This window comes from Patiria miniata, unplaced genomic scaffold (assembly GCF_015706575.1).
Source record: "Patiria miniata isolate m_02_andy unplaced genomic scaffold, ASM1570657v1 HiC_scaffold_3, whole genome shotgun sequence".
Classification (NCBI taxonomy): Eukaryota; Metazoa; Echinodermata; class Asteroidea; order Valvatida; family Asterinidae; genus Patiria; species Patiria miniata.
Window position 1 is genome coordinate 19,868,064 of NW_024037069.1, and position 22,983 is coordinate 19,891,046.

At 38.2% G+C, this 22,983-nt stretch overlaps 1 protein-coding gene across 1 annotated transcript; it reads right to left on the reverse strand.

Annotated features, from left to right (window-relative positions):
• Positions 1 to 1,367: 1,367 nt before the first annotated feature.
• On the reverse strand, positions 1,368 to 22,415 carry LOC119737033 (protein MTSS 1-like). The gene is made up of 4 exons (XM_038211099.1): positions 21,989 to 22,415; positions 16,349 to 16,410; positions 15,910 to 15,983; positions 1,368 to 1,616 (listed from the first exon to the last, which is right to left on the reverse strand). The coding sequence occupies exons 1-4, from the start codon at positions 22,058 to 22,060 to the stop codon at positions 1,528 to 1,530; spliced, it is 297 nt and encodes a 98-aa protein (XP_038067027.1). The 5' UTR covers positions 22,061 to 22,415; the 3' UTR covers positions 1,368 to 1,527.
• Positions 22,416 to 22,983: the final 568 nt, after the last annotated feature.

Sequence of the window (22,983 nt, forward strand, 5' to 3'; positions counted from 1 at the left end):
TGGAGGATGCATGACATCAATCCAGTAGGCCATATCCTGCATTGGTTATGTTCAGCCATGCATAGATCAGCCCTGTGTTTTTCTCATATTTCATCCGCACTGCTTCTAAACGCCATTCGCACTGCCTCAAACCATAACAGTAATTGGCAGAGGATTTTGGAGGATTGAGGCAGTGGTCACCCTCCACAGACAAAATTCAAGAAAAAACGGATGATTTTGGAGGATTGAGGCTGAATCAATTTTTTTCTTGGTGGCAATTGGAGGATTTTGCAGGATTGAGGTTGCATCCTAGCCAGAGGGCCTAGGGGGTTAGGTTATCGATATTGCCCTCAGTACCACATGGTGGATTGACCAAACTGTCCAGGCTTTGGGAATAACTGCATTAGGGGAAAACAATTCCAATCCAGTCTTGGAACAAGGCCATCCCAACCTTTCAGAAAAACTTGGGCCCTGAGGTCAATACATAAATGTACAATGTACATGGGTCTAGCATTGAAAAGCTGTATGGGAGTTTTGTGTAACACCATTTACAGGGTTTGATACCATACATGGACCCCATGCACCTCCCATAGGGGGTACTACCATTATGCATTCACCTGTCACTCACACCAGACTAGCACTTAATGACTACACCATGCATGGGGTCCTGTCATATCACAGGGCAAAGTGATAATTGCGTTCAGCACCCTCTCCCCCCCCCAACCCAAACAGGGTAATAAAAGTCACACATTCCATGGGCTTGTTTTGTTGGAGGAGATTATTCGGAATTGAGGACACTCAGGACACACAAAAACAACCCAATTCAAAAAGTGGATGTCGAATATAAGCAGTGTAGGTCAGATGTATTATGATGTCTTAATTTGTTTAGACAGAGTGGGTTCAGGTTAGAAATACACATGTACAGCTGCACTGAACTGTTGTTAATGTAGAGATACAATTGTTTTGAAAGAAAAATAGACCCTTTTCCATTTATACAGTGGTTCTAACTTACTATATTTGATGTTTCTCTTGCATACTGGAGAATACACTTCCTACTAAAACAAAATTGTAAATACTGTGAGATGTCAAATCCAATGCCACTTGCCACCAGTCTGACAGATATAGCCCATAAAGTTTCAATGACTATATTTATTACAAAAATTAGAGGAAGTAATATAGCACCAAGTTATACAGTGTAATACAATGTTGTACACATTAATACAATGTAACACAATGTATTACTGACACAATGTATAATAAGTAATACAACTATGCCAAGTACATGGCAAAGTGATCCACTAATACAATATTGCATTTCAAATAATGAGCAGGCATTACCCAACTTGGAAAATACTAAGTATCAATTCATCAATTCGTCATCTAGAGTTTTGAAAATCAAATCTTGAACCGGGCTGGCCCTCGCCCAGGCACCAATACTCATCATTGCAGCCCGGGAGTAAATTGATATTGCTGCAAGCATCTTTGGCATGGAGATAACGGGGAGACGTTTTTTTTTCTTCTTCTTCGTCTTAACGATGAGTAAGGCAGCTAAACTTCGCGGACTATGCCTGGAATCTCCGGCCAAATCATTTTCATAAGAAGGTCGAGTTGGTGATTGGGGCGCTGGAAGGACTCAGCTGTCATTTTCAGAAATTAAAGGGCCATGAAAAAAATACGGTTGGCTGGTAAACAGAGAATTTCGCCCGGATGAAGTGCAAATAAAGTGATATAAAAACAACAAGTTTTGTATTTTAATCTTCCGTGCTTTTAGTGTTTTTTTGTTGTTTGTGTCTTTTGATGGTCAGGAAGAACTCAATATACACTGTGTTTTAAGAAATTCTTGGCAAAGCCATGATGCTGATAAACCAACACAGGATTTCAAATGCAGGTTTTGAATAATTCCAATTTCATGTAGTGACTGCATTTTATTGATAGAATCCTCTGAATGACGACAGCACAAAACGGGTAGAGTTATGCATAGGCCTATATTTAAGCAGATGCATGATAAGAACAATTTATACTTGAAAGAATGGTTTCTGCAAACAGTCTGAAAAAATACCAAATCCTGAAATCACAAACGTCACAGGCATGGGGCTTTGTCTGCGTGCCACACCCGGTGCAACTGGCACAGGTACAATCATCAAGGTTCAAAGGTGAAAGAAAAGAATGCCAAGTTTACATTCCACTCAATTTTCAGACATTTTTTTAATCCAGAAAACATAAGTTTTTTTGCTTCAACTCTGATATTTCTAACCCTAGGTTTACGGACGGTATTGATGGACAGCTTTCTAGATCAACTAATATATTCCAATACTGTGCAATTAACTGAGGGCATGTTCTTTGTTCTAAACAGAACTTAGAGAGTTTAGTTTAGATGATGTCTTTGGCACTTTGGATAACACCATCAAAATACTGCAAATTCTAATGGTGGATTATAGTACTGGATGGAAGGATAGTTGGGATTAAAAGAAATTTAACATTTTTATGGACCTGAGTTATTCCTAAAAGCTACAAAAACAAAACTCTTATTTCACGGTAAAATCATATATTCAAGTCTCTGATTTCAGAATCTTGAAGCAGAATCTTGAAATAGATTACCTCTGTTTTTGGATCAAAGTTGAATATCAATATGTCATCTTTAAACAAATGAAAAACCATAAGTCAGCTGTTTTTTTTATGGAAGCGACCAATGCCCTGGATTCACCGGTGAGTTGGCTCTGTGCCCTGCCCTGCTGATGAACCGGTGAGCGCCGCATTTCTCCCAGATCAGACCGTCTGGCCATTTCTGCTCATTGAACCCGTGTTGGCGTCCCTCGCACGCACACAGCTGGGGCTAATATTTCCTTCGTTAAATCATAACTGGTTTCCAAGTAACATGATTTTTACATTGACGATGTGCCGTAATGTTAATGTTAGCCACTTGTATCTGCTGTGACTGTTGATTTTGAAGTCACAATGCAAGAGGTATGTAGTAATATAGCTTGATTAAAATGCTTAATACTGCATTGGTATTTTACAGGCGTAAGGTCACTTTTTTCACTTTTGTCTTTTGGCGTTTATGGTCTTTTGAAGACTATGGTTGGAATCATTTATGTAACATCCGTGACAGCGGTACTGTCCAGGTCTGCAACTACCAAATGTCACATGGGGATTCTGGCATGTTCACCTACAATGTACACCCAGTTCACCACAGGCGACTGAACGACATTTCTATGGCAACATGGGAGATGTATTACTGTGCATCGCCGAGGGGATGACCTACGACCCTTGTCAAAAGCAGAACGTCTCATTCTTGTTCGCCTAACAATCAAATCCACATCGTGAGAAACCAGTACCCACCTGCAACCCTATCGGGAAAACAGGGATTTCGGTTGTGTCATCAGACATGCCCTGAAAGTGTCAAGCATGGATCTGTCTTTGGGCAATGACGGCTTTGACAACACCATGAAATTGGAAATGTCTGGTCTAATAAGGTCAAAGTGAAGGGAATGGAGCCATTAATCTAGGTTAGGTTCTCACAGCCAACAGGTAAACATGTACATGTACATGTAGGCCTATGTAGGCCATCTTTTGTGACAGCATCCCCAACCTACTTTTCTTTTCAAAATGGAGAAATGTGCTGTTCAATTATGGGAAGAGGTACTTACTTTTCTCCTTTTTTTCAAGTGGGATGAAAGGATGTTGGGAAAGGGGAGCCCTGGTCAACATGAGGAACAGAGATATAAACACGTTTTGAAGTTAAAGCTGAGACACCTGTCTCCAAGTTTCAGGTCCTTGTTAGTGGCTAAAAAGTGTGTCTTATTATTTCTTCTTCTTAAAGCAAATTTATTCGGTGTGATTGGTGGAATCAATCGCAACAGCAAGGCATCATGTTTTATGAAATACATGTATTACATGGACTGCATTTACAGCATTCACTGGACATGTGTTGCACATGCACAAACATTGTACAACTTGAAGTGCTACGTGTAATGTTGCACAGTGCTTGCAGAAGTCAGTTTTTGTGAAAATTGAAATTTGTTTTTTTTTTTGCCAAAAAGAACAACGAACAAATAAAAATGTTCTTAAGGGATTAACTGAGACCCTTGATGCATCCTAAAAGGATGAAAAAACGCCCCCATTTTTTGGCGTTTTTGTTTGTAATTCTTTAAAAATATTTTATTAAAATTGACGATATGAACAGCACATACTTTTGCAAATTGTTATTTGTTTTTTACATTTCACTAATAAAAAAAACCCAACGCTATTTCTTCCTGCTGTTTCATTTTCACTGACAGCTATTGACAAAAAAATTGCAAAACATGGATATCTTTAAGCCACTGTATGCAGACTTCGTGTCTACATACAGGTACTCAGCAAACACTGAATGTTTCATGACATGTCTGTTCTGCTTGGCGACGGTGAGGGATGGACATTCAAAGGATAGTGAATATTGTTGACATTTTCATCCGGAATCGTCAAGAGCCAGGGGCCGGGGGGGGGGGGGGGGGGGTGTTGTTGAAGAGGGGCCACAGGGTGGATTCTATTACCCGAGAATCATTACAAATTATGTGCATATGTAGGGAGGATAGCCTCGCCGAGAGGAATTGAAGTTACATTTCAACAAAACATGGGATTTTTTCTTTGATAAAAATGGAAAACACAAACCAGAAATGCACTTAGATATTTGTAAAATTTTGTCCATTAATGTTGAAATGCTGTTTGTTGTTTCTTTTAGGTATCACACCCAAATTGTTGGTTTTACACGTTTTTTTTGCATTTTTGCACACGTAGATAAACAAACAGAAATTAATTTATCGTGAAATTTTGAAATCGGATGTCTTTGTATTTCAACAGATTGCTATTTTTTTTTTTTAAATAAGTAAAATCCCACGTACCGTACATATACACAGCAAATTCTTGTGTTATTTTGTCAATAAATTTTAAACCACTTTCAAGTTTCTCCAACAATCACACTCCCACTTATTGGTTGTACATATTAACAGCACACGTGAATAAACAAACTAAAAATTTATCACAAGGGATATCAGTTGGCTTATACCCAGCAGTTCCAATACTATCACAATATTGATTCAATGCATATAGGACAGTGCCCCTGCCACTGTGCAGTTATCTCATGCAAATTCTGTTGGCACTTTTCTGACCACACATGTACAGGTAGCATCCAAACTTATCATGTGCGGTTTGGTACACGCTTTATGCCACGGACAATAATGCAGGGATAAAACCTCAACCACAGAGTACAGAGATCAAAAAGCTTCATTCATATACAATTTTCAGTTATTAACCTTCATATGCATGCATGGATTGTATGTGTACGTGGAAAACTAAATAGCTATTGGCAAAATGGACAGTCTTTTGATTAGCAGAATTTTTTGTCGTGCTACTTAGAAACCCACATTTTTACCTTCAATAAAACTGTGGGCGGTGAACTAAAGTGGCCATCAATTCCAAAGACGCACACAAAGCGTTAAATGGAATCCACTTCCTGCTCCAAAGTGAAAGTGTCAAAGATGAACGAATCCTTATTGTCCCTTCTCCTGGAATGTGATGTGGGATTGTAAAGCGACTGTCACTTCTTTTGTCAGATCAACGACATTTTCCAAATTGCAGTTGGGTCATCTCTAAATGGACCCTTCCCAGAAGTCCTTGGGGAGAGCGGAGTCCGAGACAATGACTCAGGCTTCTTTGTTCCTGATGGCTTTATACAGGTGTATTGAACACCAGACACATTATACACGTGCAATTGTGTACAAGTACATGTACATGTACATGTGCATTTGTACATGTGCAGTGTTCTTCTGTACCTGCTCGTGTGCATACATGTATGCAAGTACATGTACGTTATTATACGTAAATGTACCGTACATGTATGTTGGCCTAATTTTTCACTCGAATTTACACCCACCCCGCATTATTGCGAAGCTCAGTCTCTGCTTAGAATTTGAATGTTCTGTACGGCGTAATAAAAAAAATGTGTGAATATGGTGCCTACATCATATGGTGGAGCCATAAGAATATTTTTGCAGATGTACATTTTTGTACATGTACACAATCACATGCTCATGTTCATTTGTAAGTAACTATGTGTAGCCTACATGTACATGAGCACATAGGGGTAATAACGTACAGTGACACATTGACATTTTCAGACTGTTAACTAAACAAACAATGGATTTTCTCAGTATTTTTTTTTTACTGTAAATCATTCAAAATTAAAATTATTACTGAAATTTCCAGTGTGCATTAGAGAAGTTTTCTAACTGTTTGTGCTTGTTCATTTTGTCTCCACAGATTTTGTGTCTAATTTTCCTTTTTTGAATGTATAGTCTCCAGTGACATAAACTGTAGCAAAGCCTGTCTCTCACCGTCGGAAATTAAGACTGAGCCAGTTATGTAACATTCTACGCATGAGTCATGACCTTATGATAAATATACACCGATGCGGGTACCAGCAATTATGTGTATATTCGTCTCAAGTATCATATCTGAGGGGTTCAACATTTTGTGTCATTGCCCTACAAAGGACATATATTTGAATTTTAATTATAAAACCTACTTAATAACTTCATAATTTCAACAAGTACCGGGTAATTTGTACACTAAATTTTTCATTCACCAATATAAGAGGCGTTACTACATGTAACCTTAAAATAATTGTTTTTCGTGAATTCAACTTGTTGGCATTGTTCTCAGAATTCAAATGATTTTGATAATGCCAAGAAAAATTAAATCGCGTTTCCAATTACACTGAAAAAAAAAAGAAATAGGGTGGGTGGGTGGGTCAAAGTTTTGCATGGTCGATTAATATTCAAAATTTTGTACATGTAAATTTGTTGTTGCATGCCTATGTAGCAGTTAGTATGAAAATCAACTGTTCTTTTTAGGTTTGCTGCATTGTTTTATAGGATTCACAGCACAGTGCGGCATGACTGCACTGCCGACAAACTTATAAAAAATGAAATAAAAATTTAAAAAGTGTATAATGATTCCCCCCAAAAAAGGTGGGGTGAACCACCATTTTAAAAAAGTTTTGGAATAAATAAATTTAACTTCTGCAGTATTTTCTAGACTGGGTGGGGTAGGCTATAGACCAAAAACAGGGTATTTTCAGGGCCTAACTGTAGGCATCAGAGATCACTATTTAAATTATTTTATTGCTGACACACCACACATGCAGATGATGTAGTAAACATGTTTGTTCAATGCTCCCTATTATTTCAGGCAAATGCAGTCGTCTTTGCACTTTTGTGTATAATCAACCAAAAAACATAGGCTGTGTGAATACAATTTTTGAGACTCAATGCAACAAAGAGGCACAGCAATCGACCGGTGTGAATTATGTCCTCTTCAACTGGTACTTTGTTGGCCGGTGGCTGTTACGTTTTTGTTCCGGTGATACTCAGCTGTGTGTTGTACTATCGCATAACATGACGGATTACAATACAGTATAATGAAACGAAAACAAGCTGGCCAATGGCCTCGGACCATCAGATTGGACATGATTAAATTTGAAAAATAATCCAGAGTCTGAAATCATACCGGTATATTTGACACAGAACTTTTTTTACTTTAATTTATCTAATTCTTATTAGGTATCCCATTTATTGGACTCTACTGGTCTCCCATGGGGCCCAGTAAACAGAAGACAATGAGAAGAAATTTCAGTTTTAGATGTGGGAGGAAAACCACAGAAGAATATTCTGAGGAAAACCCATGGAATTGGGCAGGGACTGAAAACCCAATCCACATATTAGGCCAGGCAGGAATCAAAGCCAGGCCTTAGAGGTGGAAGGCGAGGTGGAAGGCAGGGAAAGTACCACTACGCCCACCTGACTACCCAAGGTTATTATTCAAATCTGCATGCAGCAAAAGCATTTTTTTTGTTTACCCATGCAGTGAAATACATTGCCTTCAGTAGTATAACAATACAACCCTGCTTAACTCAAATGTCAAATTTTGAACATATTCCCTTCAGGTTTGACAATTTAGAATGAACATCATTAATTTTAGATTGAAATACTCCGAAAAAAAGAATCACTTCCGTCAAACTCGAGTGAAAAATCGATCTAGTCGATTGAACAAATGCCACTCTAAAACCTCTGCTCACTACGTAATTTCAGTAGTGTGGGAGTGAATATTCACTTGAATAGTGTGAATTTTTGCTCTTTGAAAAAAGAGAGAGTATGCACATAATAATAATACAATGCTTGCAGTTGCAGGGTCATATTTTTTTATGAAAGGCTTAATAAAAATTACCATCACTTGCACAAGTTTTTCAGTTCAATTTGGGGTGAAGGTCTGTTCCTTTTTTTTCTAATGCATTTGATAAACTGGTTATTTCTTCTTTGTGTATACATGCGTTCCTTGTCTAGTGTTATCACAGCCTAGTATACGCATCACACCGGTACATCATTTGTCTCTTCCTGATGAAGACTGTGCATTTGTTGTAAATATGGTACAAAGTCTAACCAACGAAACTAATTCATTACCTGCAGTTGGTGTGAAACTTATTGGGAATATAATGAAAGGGATAGAGTGAGTACAAAGTCCAAATTATGTAAATGCCATATGTTTAGACCACAGAGAAAACTGTTTAGATAAAATGCCTGCAATATCAACAGGAAATACGTGTACTTGTTCCTGGAGCGTATTGAAACCTAAAACATAAACGCTTTTTGATGATTCATGTGTGGTTTCGATCGGCCGAAAAGTGTGCAGCTAGATCAGCTTTTTCAAGAGGGAGGATCGACACGACAGTTTTAATGAGTTAATCCAGGGACTGAAACTGGACAAATATTAGCCTTGGATGAGTCACTTCAATAGCTCTGCACAAAAAGCTGGAGACATAACAATGTGAGGCTTAATTACCTGCCCTGTTATGTCTTATGTCCACAAAAAACCTTTGGTTCATGTTTGACAAAATTTAGCCGTGCGTGCATTTTCACGGAGTGCAAATGTTTTTTTTTTTGCAATCGAATTCAGTCTGACTTCGCAAAGACATTTAAAAGATTAATCATTAAGTTGACTAAAAAAAAGGTTAGTTCCTTGAGTCATACCTCCGGTACATAAAAATATATATTTTTTAAAATTAACATTGAAATATTCAAAGCATTCCAAATGTTTTTTTTTTTTTAATTCTAAGTGGACGAAGTACACAAACAGACAAGTCTTGTAAACACATAAATACCAAGTAGACAGATGTACAAACACTTGAAAAAAATTGGCAGCTAGCACAAGAATAAATTTATGTAAAAAAAACTAAAAAAACACAGACTGTCTGTGACTGTTTAAATAGTACGAGGGTTAACATGCAAGGTTGCATCGTGTACGCCTACATACAAGCCCCTACCTACAGTATATGATGTGCATGTGTTTAAGTTTCCAACCGACAAAGTTTGTTTTTTCTAAATCCAAACTAATTTCAAATTCGCTTTGCTGGGGCCATTTTTCACTAACTCAGTCTATTCTGTGAGTGTAGATTGCGGGAGACCTGTTTCATTGTTGGAACTCAACTCAGCATATGAACTGCACAAGGACACGGACTGCACAAAAATCCCAACACACAATAGACTATTGTTAGACCAACGGCTGAGGACAGAATTCAAATCCACTGTAATCAGCCATAAAAATCCATCACGCACCCTTTCAAAATAAAATTTCTATAGAATTTTTCAAACAGGACCAAAGCCACATACACTGTACTCCATAGTGTACATTGCACATGTACATGACTTGTGGTACGATTTATTTATGTAGGTGTTCCAAATACCACAAAGTATGCACAATGTATGTTTGTGATTAGAACAGTCCTTAGGAATTTTAAAGCAAGCCGTGCTTGGGATAATCCGGAGATTTAATGCCACGACACTGAAAGCATTACAGCTACTTTGACATGTTGATTTTAGCGGCTTGGCATGACGGTTTCACATCTCAACGGCAACAATTGTAGGGGGCAGACATTTTTCAAAAGCCCATCAGATATTTTACTGGGCATTCCCAGGCTTTTAATCCTGTAGGATTTTGGGGGTTTACATCAAGTGTTTGTAAGTGTGGGACTTTTGTGTGGAACGATTTTGAGCTGTCTCTGTAAATCTCTGGATCACAAACAACCCACTCTGTCTGGTTTAGACTGTTGACTAAGCATCTCTTACTCTCAGAAAGTATGACAAAAGTTTAAAAATAGCGACGACTGGACATTTTGCCGCCGAGTCTGCGATGCAAACAAGAAATCCTGGTCTCAAACTGAGTTGAGAAGTCCAAGCAGGAGTCATTCTTCCTTGTGACTGGAGTCTGAAACAAAAGCCATCAACAATGTCTGACTCAAGCAATATTATGAGTCATAACACAACGCTTTATATTGAAAATCACTTGTCAACATTTCCAGTTGACGCTGGGAATGAGCTGTCTCAACACAGATGTCCCAGCCACCGTTTATTGTTGGAACAGAGGAAATGAGCCTGGAGCATGTTGTTACATGTATTACTGAATGGAATAATAACATACATGAAGTACAATGCACTTACAGTTACATACGTGTACATATACCGGTACACTACTGGTTTTGCATAGATCTGTAAGACATCCATGATGTACCGTACCGGTACATGTACATTTATGACATGGACCAAATTTCATGGAGTCACTAAGCAGAAAATTTTGCTTAGCAAATTAATATATATTCTAAGCAAAAAATTAACTGAGAACCAGCCAAAGTCTATGCACTGCATGACATTTCAGCCTGTAACCAGTTTTTGCGAAGAACATTTTTTTTTTCGTGCTGAGCAAATTTCTGTTTGGGTCCGAAAGGGAGACTTTTGAGACATTGGTGGCAGAAAACACAACGGTTCTTTTTCCATTGTTCACGCCATATTGAGCATGCGCGCTTTAGCTTAAACATGACGGAAACAATTGAAAAGGACCAATGTGTTTGCTGCCATCAATGTCTAAATGTCTCCCATTAATAAAAGTACACAATTATGTACGTGTTCTACATGTACATGTACACAAATGTAAATAATTTGCTGAAGCTGGGCTGTGCATATTCATAGATATCAAGATATTGTGAAAACGGGTACAATGTACATGTACATGTACCGTAACATGCATGCAGGTTACGTGCATTGTAACTAAACAAGCTCCTATGCTACGTATACCTCAATGCATGTAATAAGGCTTTCCTCTTTGCATCAAGCCAGCTTCTGGTCAAGCCAGGGCCACGGAGGAATTACGCCATTACGTCCAAATCAATATATCCTATGATGAAGCTAGAATGCCCATTAGAACCACTGCCCATCAACGCAGGGGGACAGGAAACCATACAACCGGCAGGGCCCTCCAACGACTTCCACCACTATCACACAATTGGTTTCCAGTTTCGATAAAAGACGTGGACTTTCACTTACATGTATGAATCATCAGAGAATATATCCGTCAAAAGATGATTGAAATAAAATATGATCAAAGTCAAAACATTAAATCAGAAACATTAAATCCAGGTTAATAAACTTGGATAATCTGGGTTAAAGTTGAATTTTTTCTTCCTGCAAAATTAGAAAAATAAAACACTCTTTCTGAATTTGAACTTAACGCAAGAATGTTACCTAGATATTTTTACTACAAATTTAGCACCATGCGATTGCAAGACTTCGTGTAAACATGTACGCTATATTCATACATGTATATGAATGTTATTTCAATTGTTATGTTATATTATGTTTTATTCCACAATAGGAACAAACCCCATGACCCTGGGGAAGGGTTACAACAGTGAAATTAAACATTACATTATTTGGCAGGTGGGTTAACAAAGAATATGCTTTGAAATTACGTCATGCTTTGCCTCTCTTTAAGTTTTGTACATTGGAAAATAAATTTAGCCACACATATAATAGTGTGTTTATCTGCTGACGACATCAGAAATATGAATATTACCCACATTGCCACAAGCCACATTTTGTAATTGTGGCTGCACAACCTCGTTCATTTTTTTCCATTTGTAATATCAGTAATCCAACGTGGGGTCCTTAAAAGACGTCTCACTCTTTATGTTTGCTCTTGATTTACCGATGGAACCGTGTTTGCCGTAAGGGTTTAAAATACTTCAGGGGATTTGCGATGCAAACTTAAGAGAAAAAATATGAAACGCTCTGAATAAAAACAGGTGCATGGAGAAAGAGAAAAGAGAACTGAGCTAGAAAAGAAAATTGACCGGAAACTGTGGTTTATTTTCTCACTGATATTTCCCTAGGTGTTCAAAAGCTCTTATCGTGTGAGAGTAACCGAAACCCCAGGCACAAAATAAGCCTAGCTGATTAAAATACACTACTCAACATGCCAACACCTTCGGCAAAGCACTCGAATAAGCAGTGTGTCTCTAGAGGCCTAAGCATTGAAACAAAAGTGGCAAAACGCAGCCAAAATACTGGAGGATTTTAAACAATCTAATTCCCACAATGGGTATATTTTTTAGCAGAATTGATTTTTTCCCCCAGAAAATATACGTATCATGGCAAAACGTTTTCTGGTGCAAGTACAATGAAGATTGGAATATTTGGGACATAAATTTAGTCTAGGCCTATTGCTCCTTTTTTGGAAAACGATTTAATTTTGTGTGAGAGAGTGCCCATTTATTCTTTTCAATGCATAAAGAACATCTGAATAAGTCTAGGCCTAAATGCTCCTTTTTTGGAAAACTATTTAAATTTTGTGTGAGAGAGTGCCCAATTTGATTCTTTTCTATGCACAAAGAACATCTGAATGCAATTTCAAAAGCAGATTGTATATTACTGGGTTTACATCTCACATGAATTATCATAACACTGCAGACTGAGTGAGTCATGTTCTTCATAAACAAGTTGTTTACAATTTTACAAACACGTGTATATTGATGTTTACAATAAGCGTTCGTGCCGCCAGTCATAAAATCAGGAAAACGCTTCAAACATAACACTTTACATGTATAGCCTATCGAACAAAAAATTATTATAATGAAATGGACCTAATCGCTGGGCGGAATTTTTTATTAGCATAGACATGTTGTGGTGCAGGAAAAACCTGCTTCGAGATCGTTAAGAAAAAGCGCCTGGCTGGCTGCTTTACAAATAAACATCACGAACGACCCCGCTGTCGTGAAGACATAACAATCATAAATCCACGACCGTAATTAATCATACTTTTCATCAGGGAAGGACGATGCCTTTCATTGGCCGGCAACACGTGCAGGGGAACATTCCGTGTCACGATTAAAGGAGTGATGGTAACGCATGAGCCAAGATGGCCGCCGACTACCGAATACCAGGCAAACCCAACTTGAATGTGTTCACTTAAATTAACTGGTTATCAGCATGTCACATGGTTCCCAGATAGGTACAAGTACATGTACAGTTGTATGTATTATATTCGAGATTTAAGGTTTGACAAGAATGCAATTGTAAGCAGAATCTGAGAGATCTGTACCAAAAATGATACATGATTATATTTTGGATTACCAACGGTTTTTCTAAACCTTTTTACCATTTTACACCAAAAATATTTAAAACTCACATCTTTCATGTATTTTTAAAAAATCTATCCATCAATTTTTTTTTTTTTTTAAATTAAAGTTCTCAAATTTTGCCTTTTTCATCTCAGAATCAAAATCTAATTAACAATCTGAGAATGCCATTTCCTATGCATTATGATCCCCAAAACTATTGATGGCAAGAAATATGAAATCAGGCCAGCCGGGGCAATTTTGGGCATCCCTTTATGATAGATTCCTCACTCATCGACCACAATGCTCATTAAATGAAGACATCACAACTCACAAGCCCTGTGTCCTGAGAGGTAATAACCCAAGCGCTGCTCAGTATTGGACCGATGCCACGCACAACAATCTAATTTGGTAATGTGTCCCCCTATGCAGTTATCACTCAGTGATCAGCAGCTGATGAAGGAGACACCAAAAGTTGATGGCGTCACTGGAGGCCGGATATCGCAGCCAGCCGTGCCTTGCGACAACTCAAGACATGACGGGGAGCACGAATCTTGCTCATGGGGTGACAATTCACCCCAATGACAAAAGATCTCCCCCCTGCTGATGCAGATATCACTTAGTGATGGGCAGCTGATGAAGTGACACCAACAAGTTGACAGCATCACTGGAGGCTGTATAGTTCAGCTAGATGACGGGGAGACTACGGGAGACTTACAACATCTCAAAACGTGACACGGAGCACAAAAATCACCATCAAGCCTTCAAGGAATGTCAAAGATTCCCCTAATTGACATATCGTCATTTGCGAGTTAGCCACGCCTCTTAGACAACCCTATGGAATATAGTACGTTAAGTTTTGTTGTCTCAGATTTTGGGCGTTCCGCTCCATTTGTATAACGTGTAATTGGACAACATTTCACTAGCTGTGATGACACGATTCTGCCTGCGATAGGTTCATTGACAAAGATTTTCCAATGCAGATATATCACTCATTGATCAGCAGCTGATGAAGGAGACACCAAAAAAGTTGATGGCATTTCTGGAGCCTGTATAGCGCAGCCATCTGAGGTGGAGACTACACAAGACTTACAACATATCTCAAAACGGGACGTGGTACACAAAATCACAATCAAAGAATGACAAATATTTGCTCCAATGACAAATAATTTTCCCCAATGCAGATATCACTCAGTTATTTGCAGCTGAAGAAGTACGTATGTAGACAAAAAACGTTGATGGCTCTACAGAGGATGTATAGTGCAGCCAGCCAAAGATGCACACTATCGCACTTGCAACATCACAAGTTGTAACATGGAGCAAAAATCACACTACAGGAATGACAAAGATTCCCCCGATTGACAGAGATTTTCCCTGATATCTCTCAGTGATAAGCAGTTGATGAAAGAGACACCAAAAGGTTGACCGCATCTCGGCGACGTGCGTGTAGCTAAAACCTTTCAAGACCACACAAGATGCTCATATAATGGAAAATCATATCTAATTTAAGTCCAATGTAGAAAAACAAAAACTTTCAACCCCTTGACTTTCAGCAAAGAAATCAGTTGGGCCGGTTGTTGAAGTAGAATTTAAAATAATCATTAAATTGGGACAGTGAATCTCTAAAATTACTTGAGTCTGAGAGGACCGTAACTTAACATTTGGGTGAGATTTTGGCTCTAAAGAAAAAGCGTTTTTTTTTACTGACGAGTCTTGACTCAAATATCGGTATTCTTTGATCCAAAACTGTTAAAAACATAATAATTATTTGACTTAATTTTGTCTCTGAAAAAATAAATTATAGGCTACATGTATAAAAAATATGAGGTTCATGTAGACCTCAAACGGCCACGGAAAAAAGGTTTCGACTTCAAGATTTCTCTGGATGCTGTACAGCACAGCCACTCGAGGGAGGAATTCTAGTCTTATACGACTTCTCAAGACGTGACAGGGAGCACGAATCACGCTCGAGGAATGACAAAGATTTCATTACTTGAGAGCAGGCACAGGCCACGTGTAGTGACTTCCCACCGTGACAAACTAGTCATTATGTATTGCATCCCTGTGCTGCACTTGCAGTGCCGTGCAATTTACAAGGTGTTTATTACACCCCACTGGGACATTTTCGTCTTTAATTAACATATGCAATCACGTGCATGATTGTTGCCAATCGTACGTGTAAGTTCAACCTAATGTTTTCAGTGAACGGTATTTTGTGAAATAATTTAATATACTTGAAGACCTGAATGCTTTAAAAAAAAAATAATAAAAAATAAAATAAAATAAGCGCCCTGCTCAGCTTCTGTTCTGAAATCACTGACATCCAATTCATTACCGATGAAATTTTTAACATTTGTCTTTTTATCATTTTTCTTTATCAATGTGGAGAATCTTTGAATGAGATTTTCAATTTTGCCTGCCAGGTACGTTTGGCTGAGGGCCTTATTGATTCTTACCTCTGGAGTTGGTAGCGATATCTGCAATACGCTGAAAGGCTTCTAAGAACGCACTCACAGCAACGATCGTGGTCCTGCAACAGAGTATCCACACATTCAATAAAGACACATTAAATCTGATTTGTTGTGAAATTACAGCTGTTACGTTTACTCTCAATTTCACGATAACATGCGCCATCTTGCTTACGGGGCAAATTTACACGTGTTGCTGTGTACGCATCTTCAATCGATTCCAAGTCATCAAGCGTTCATTCCAAAATGCGCCCGCGTCTAGCAACGGGTGTTCTTTTTGCCCCGTGAACAAGATGGCGCATATTACCGTGAAAGTGCTTATTATTACACAAAAATTGTATCAAATTGGTGAGAATTTCTGCACTGAAAAATATTGAGCGGATCATCACACTTGCGTTCTACTGCCAGGGAGGCATTGGGGACTTACTTGAGTTGTGTGTGTAATTTGGATGCCTTGCTAGTGAAGTCCTCCCAAACAGGTACTGAACCCTGAAAAAGAAAAGTAATCCAAAAATAATAAATATGGGGAATATGACATTTTGACACAAAAAAAAAAAAAAAAACAGTTCAAATGTGACTGCTCTGGTTGAAAAGTCTGAATGAGCAGCTCATACACAAAACTGCCATCTGATACCTTTAGAATATTCATTCAAATATACCGGTAGGCTAATTCACTTACTGCATCAGTTTTAAACAACATGCAAACAAACATCAACTGTGACTTGTTTATGAAAACATATGGAATTTCACATACCTCTTATCGAGGTGAAGAGATTGTAATTTATCTCTATTTACAATTACTGACAAATTGAATTTCTGGTCACAAATTACAAAATTATTTAAAAACAATGAGAAACAACCTAAGATTCAGTTATTTCAATAGAAAGAGCTATACATGTACACACTTTAATGTAATACTTGCAAATTTTATGTATCCACTAACACTGAAATATATTCATGAAACTGTAGTCTCCCCCCCCCCCTGAAAAAGATTATTCCGGCCAGTGGCAACACACGCAATAAATGTCTAGTCAATAATAGACTGACATATCAAGCACGCAACGTTTTATTCTATACACGTGATACATGTTGCCTGTTAGAAAACCATGCACGCGCCACACTGCATAATTATACTACATGTACAAAAACCACAACATGTACTGCACGCTTGCACCACTTCAAATTGCTCTTACTACAGAACGATTCCCATTGTGCATTTACGCATGTTCATACGTACAAATTCTGTACAGTGACCTGTGTGATAGATTGTGTCCGTTTTTTTTTTATTACAGCGTACGTTCTACCGTTGGACCACAGGACCGTGTTCTAATCATGACAGCTTTTAATCCCTAAAATGCTGCAAGGAAAATTACGATCAGCGGAATTGCTATCTTGTGAACCGGCCTTGCTCCGCACAAGATTACAATATTTTCCACCATGTCCTTAATTAATCGCTTGAGGACACAAGACCAGCACGTTGTTCCTTTCCCATACATGCACAACGTACAATGTACGTTGGATTGACGCCACTAGGTCACTCAAAACAAAAGCTGTTAATAACAAGCTAATGGTTTCTTATTTTTTTACCAGTATGCCAGGTGCACTGTATGCAATGCACTACACATAAATATTGTGTACACGTAAATGTATGTGTTGGAAGCAATAAAAATTGATTACTTACTTACATGCATGTACATTTGTACATGTATGTACAGGCACACATGTATATGTACAGGCACATGTACTGTATGCGTGTACCGTACATGTATGCAGGTACATTGTACATGTATGTGTTAGTTAGTACAGTAACTAATTAGCAAAACTGCCCAAGGCTAAATCGTCTTCAATCACCATAAATGGATATGGTTTTCTATGATTCAAATTCAACTTCAGAAGGCAAAACTTACAGTTGGATTGGACACTGTGTACCAATTATTGTCCAAACAAAAACAACATGTGCTCAGTATAGACTTTTGAATACATTCCACAATGATGGAACTGGATAGCTCAACACTTTAGTAAAATGCTGGTCCATATTATGTGAGCAATTTTTGTGTACACGTGCCCTACTAAACTCCCACCATCAAATTTTCGCCCCGAGTCAAATATATAAACAAATTATTGAAGTTGTACATTTTTCAGAAATTCTGCAGTTACGATAAAACCTCACTTTGGTCAAGCACCAGTGTGGTGTTCGGGAGGTCGCAGGTTCAAACCCCGATCCAGTCAATTACTTCGTTCAACTTTTAAATTAATTCACACTGACAGTATTTAGGCCAAAAAAATATAGTTCTGCTTCTGATTACATGGCATTTTAAAAGGTAGGTAGGCAGGGAATTTATTATTTGGGGGGGGGGGGGGCAATTTTTTTTGTCTGCGTATAGTCAAGGGTAAAAGGTAGTAATTGATGTTTTTCAGGTTTTTTTTCTCTCATTCCCCTCCCCCCCAAAAAAAAAAATTAGGGGTATCAAAATAGGGTAGGTAGGGTATTTTTTCTGACCTAAAATAGGCCCTGTAATTGCAACCTCGTGCCCCGTGGGTACGATCTTGCAGCGCCATGTTGTTTCCCATCATGCCTTGTGCGATCGTAACCCCTGGAATTGTGTAATTTAAATATACCAAAATACGGTACATTATAATTAGGGCTGCAGTTTATCCGTTTTACGTGCCGACGCCATCTTTAAAATGTTAAAAGTTGTGATTTTGAAGAATCAATCCTTTCAAACACTACGTTTGGATGTGTGTTAATTAGCAAAGATTTGTATTAAATGTACGTACCCCTTTCGTGCCTTTACAACCACAGATACAGGGTTTTTTTTTTGCGAAAAACCCGGCTGACATAATCCATAGCGTACAGGCATCGCGACTTTTGAATCATAATTTTTTTTTTCGTACGTGACGTTACGTACAAAGCTAAGCACGCGAGCGCGAGCACATTATGGGCGCGCCCGGCGTGCAATCTTCGAAATGCCCGCACAGTACGCTGTGAATAGCCATTCAGCATCATTTACGCCATCATCACAGCCAGGGGTTAGTGTAAGGAACGAGCACGTGCCCCTGGAGTCGAGGCTGCTGTAAAATTTTGCAAATTGCATCTTTTGTGACTGGCTGCTGTTTTTCTAACCAGATGTTAGTTACTATTCACACAGTTTTTAACCCTAATCCCCAAAGAGTTCATTTGTGGTAAAGTACCACCAACTACAAAGTAAACATTATGTATGAAGGTACCAAATACTAGAAAATACTATGAGTGCTGTGCCCACTTATATGCTGAAGTACCGCATACTACAGTTTACTACTAGTAGTATTTTGTAGCTTTAGGTGAGGTTAGGGTTAATTAAGAACACATTCATTTAGAATAGAGAGTGGTGATATCAAAAAAACAAAGTGGCCTGTCTCAAATCTCCATGCCTGCCCTAACCCCCACAGAGAGTTACAGCAATTGGGGGTAGAGAGGTCGTACCGAGGTCAACAACCAATTTAGCTTGGCAAAAACAACACATGGATCAGAGATATTATCTGTCTTTCAACATCAGGTATGGAAACAAGTAGGACTAGGACGGCCTGCTGCGGACAGGAAAAACACGAAAACAAAGTGATGTCTATTTTAAGATCTCGTGTACGTGTTGTTTTGCCATACAGGATTAGGTAAGATTTTTCACGTTGGGAAATTGAATTTCCTTCCAATTACATGTAGTTTATTTCTTGAGTAAAAATTCGGGGAAAAGGCAAAAAAATATGCATACAAGTTTAAGAATAAAATTGAGCTTGACATACTTTGAAACCCAAGAACTTTTAGCGTAGGTTATTTCAGCAAACACTGTTACTAAAACTGGACAATTTTCATAAATATCCTACATGTTCATGTTCCGGTATGTATGTACTGTGTTTGCTAATGTTATTACCACATCTGGAGTTTTATTCATGTGTTTGTTGTGCGCATCGAATCAATACAGTCGAACATCAATATGCACGTGGACCTACGTATTTGGCAATGGCATGCTCATACATTAATTAATTAATAGGTTCACGTGTACTAGTGCCTTACCAGTTCATTCCAAACAAGGACACATAACCAGTATTTGTACTTGAAATGCTAAGGTCAGATGGTGAAATTTACACCAAAAATCCCCCCCCCCCAAAAAAAGATGAATATTGAGCTATTCCACGCAGAGTGTCAATTTCTTTCAATAACTGAGTTTTTAAGAACCTCACTTCTTGATTTTAATTGTAACAAATGGCCTTTTGGTCGGAATATGTATGACAATAAAATCAATCAATGAATCGATATTCATATCTCTTTGTACACATGTAGCAAGGTTTTCCTTTATCGGTGGTACATATACAATAAATAAAATCGGTACTTAGAACATCAGTGCGGTATTCCAGAGGTCCCGGATTCATATCCCATTCCATTTCCAGACAAATGTTTGCTCAAAGTTAGACCATGCTTGAATCTCTTGGCTACGGCTGGCAATAATACACAAGTCTATGGGAAGTAGCCACAGCCGCTAGCCAGTGGCTTCCATTGATTCCGACACAGCCTTAAAAGTGTACATAGTCAGTGTGGTTTATCCTATAATAGTTTGTACTTTGTTGAGACAAGCTGATAATAATAAGTTATTGAAGGCACATAATATGTACTCTTGTTGGGCCCAAACATTGGGTCAACAAGGACAAAAGGGGTTAATGACTTGGATGACAATGGCCCAGTCCAGGTGCACCTGTCTCTGTGTTATTCAGTCATTGTCTCTAAGTTCTTGAACTAACAAAAGACTGATGTCACACTGGGCATAGTGGCAAGACTGCAGGCAAGCAAGTTTGGGATTTAAACCTTTGTTTAACTTGTGCCAGATGTCACTGCAGATTGCACATGCTGAGTTGTATGTGTACCATCGGTGACAAAAAGGGATTAAGACCATTTACACACTTGTATTCAATAAACATTTCCTCAAACCACAATATTAAACCAACCGTGGACCACCTGTGTTTTCTGAATATATACATAAAAATGCAGGCATTCATACAAAAATAAGTGAACATTTTTTCAAACCACAATATCAAACCAACTGTGGAGCACATGTTTTCTGCATATAAACATAAAAATGCAGGCATTCATACAAAATTAGAAACACCCTTTTAATTAAAAATCTTGACATGATGTCTATCATTATCATTATGTTTTTGAAGATTTTTAATGTCTTTTCCCCAAAGTAAAGGAAGACAGTGCTGCACTACTTAGGCCTATTAATGCAGCGCTTATAAATTTTTCCAAAGGGCAGCACACGAACTAAGATTAAATGTATTTTTTTCTTTATTTTCAGTTAATATCCCTAGTATTTATACTTTAGACTTAGATGTAAGTATATCGTAATATTTGGATTCAAATAAAATCCTTGTCAAGATCTGTATTTTGAATGCAAACCTAGGGAATTTCCTGTTGATCGATGGTTTACTAAAAACATTAAAACATACTTTAGACCACGACTAAAGGAACAAGCACACCACACCAGACTATACTGTAGTGTGATACCAATGTTGCTGTGGCAATTATTAATTTTAAAAAGTGGTTTTGCACGTACATGTAATTTATACAAAACCAAACCCTCAAAATTTGAGATTGTCTTTAACTTTTCAAATATAAATAACTGCTACAACACATATTGCATTAAGGTCATTCAGAGAAGTTTTCTAACTACAAACTACGAAAGAATGAAGTATCAAGACGACACTTCTTTGGTTGTGTACAAAGTTTATGGTCGAGTGAACTTTCAAAGTAGGCCTAATTTCTAACAGTAACACAATTGGAAATGTTTCTCAGTCTCTTTTCAACATTTTTGCAATGACTGACCGTCATTAAGACAATATATATGATGAAAAACGTGATGTCAGGTTGCAACGTTCGTTTCAAAAACTTAAAGTTTAACATAACCTTTCCACACTCAACAAATTAAAAACTAGCAAGTCATGGTTTTGACAAGGCAAATTGTGAAATGCATAAATTTCTTTAAACCAAGGCGTCAATACAATGAATTGTACAAAAAGTACAGCCAAACAGTAGACTTACTTTCATGTCATTGATGATGGTCTGGAACAGTCCCCCCAAGACGCTACAGTCTCTCTCCGCATTCACTTCCATGACTGTTCCGTTGAACGATTCTCAAGCGGAGAAACCGAAAAACTCCGAGCGGTCGATGAGCAACACACGGCCGGTGATTTCGGATGATGCACGGTTGGTTTTGCCGAGCGACAACGGTTGAATAAAAAACCCGAAATGTTACTCGATTTCCTCTCCGATTTCTACACGTTGATCCATATTTGATTGTAGGGATACGCGGAAGGTGCCAGTTGCAATATGAATCCTTCGCAAGAATTGAAGTTGTAAAATGCTAAGAAAAACCAAGCAATCTAAAGCCAGAATCCTCGACCGTCTCACACAACGCGAACATGCAAAGCGCAACTCCTACTGTACTATACTAGCTTGATAGAATTTTATTTTTTTCGCATTCGTTGGTATTACGGACAATGCGGGTACCAACTAAATGCAGAGGGCGCACTTCAACAACTTCAGTGAAATAGTTACAAAATAGAGGGCGCACTTCATATTCCACGGTAAATTATGCGGGTATCAACTACAGACAGAGGGCGCACTTGAGTCACGCGGCGGTGAAGCAGAGACAAAATAGGGGGCGCACTTCACATTTAACGGTGTGATCCGCGAGCTGCTTTCGCGCAACCACTTGAAATAGTCTCGGTCAGTTTCCAAGTTATTTTAACACTTATATCACCAATTTGTAGCATTCTTATCCGTCCTGATTTCGGTAAATTCTTCTCATTTGGCGATCTGTGTTGTATTGAAAAAGCAAGTTCGTTTTGTTGTCATTCATTTTAGCGCTTTGGTCATTTAAATTCTGACAGTACCATTCTTTGCAATAAAAGGTTGACAAAGTTCTAGGCATTTCTGTGTTTCCTTTCATCAAGTTTCACTGCGACTTGATCGATGAAATGCTAGCTGACAATGTTGTAGTTCATTGAGCAAGATAAGGCTGATGCGGCGCAGAT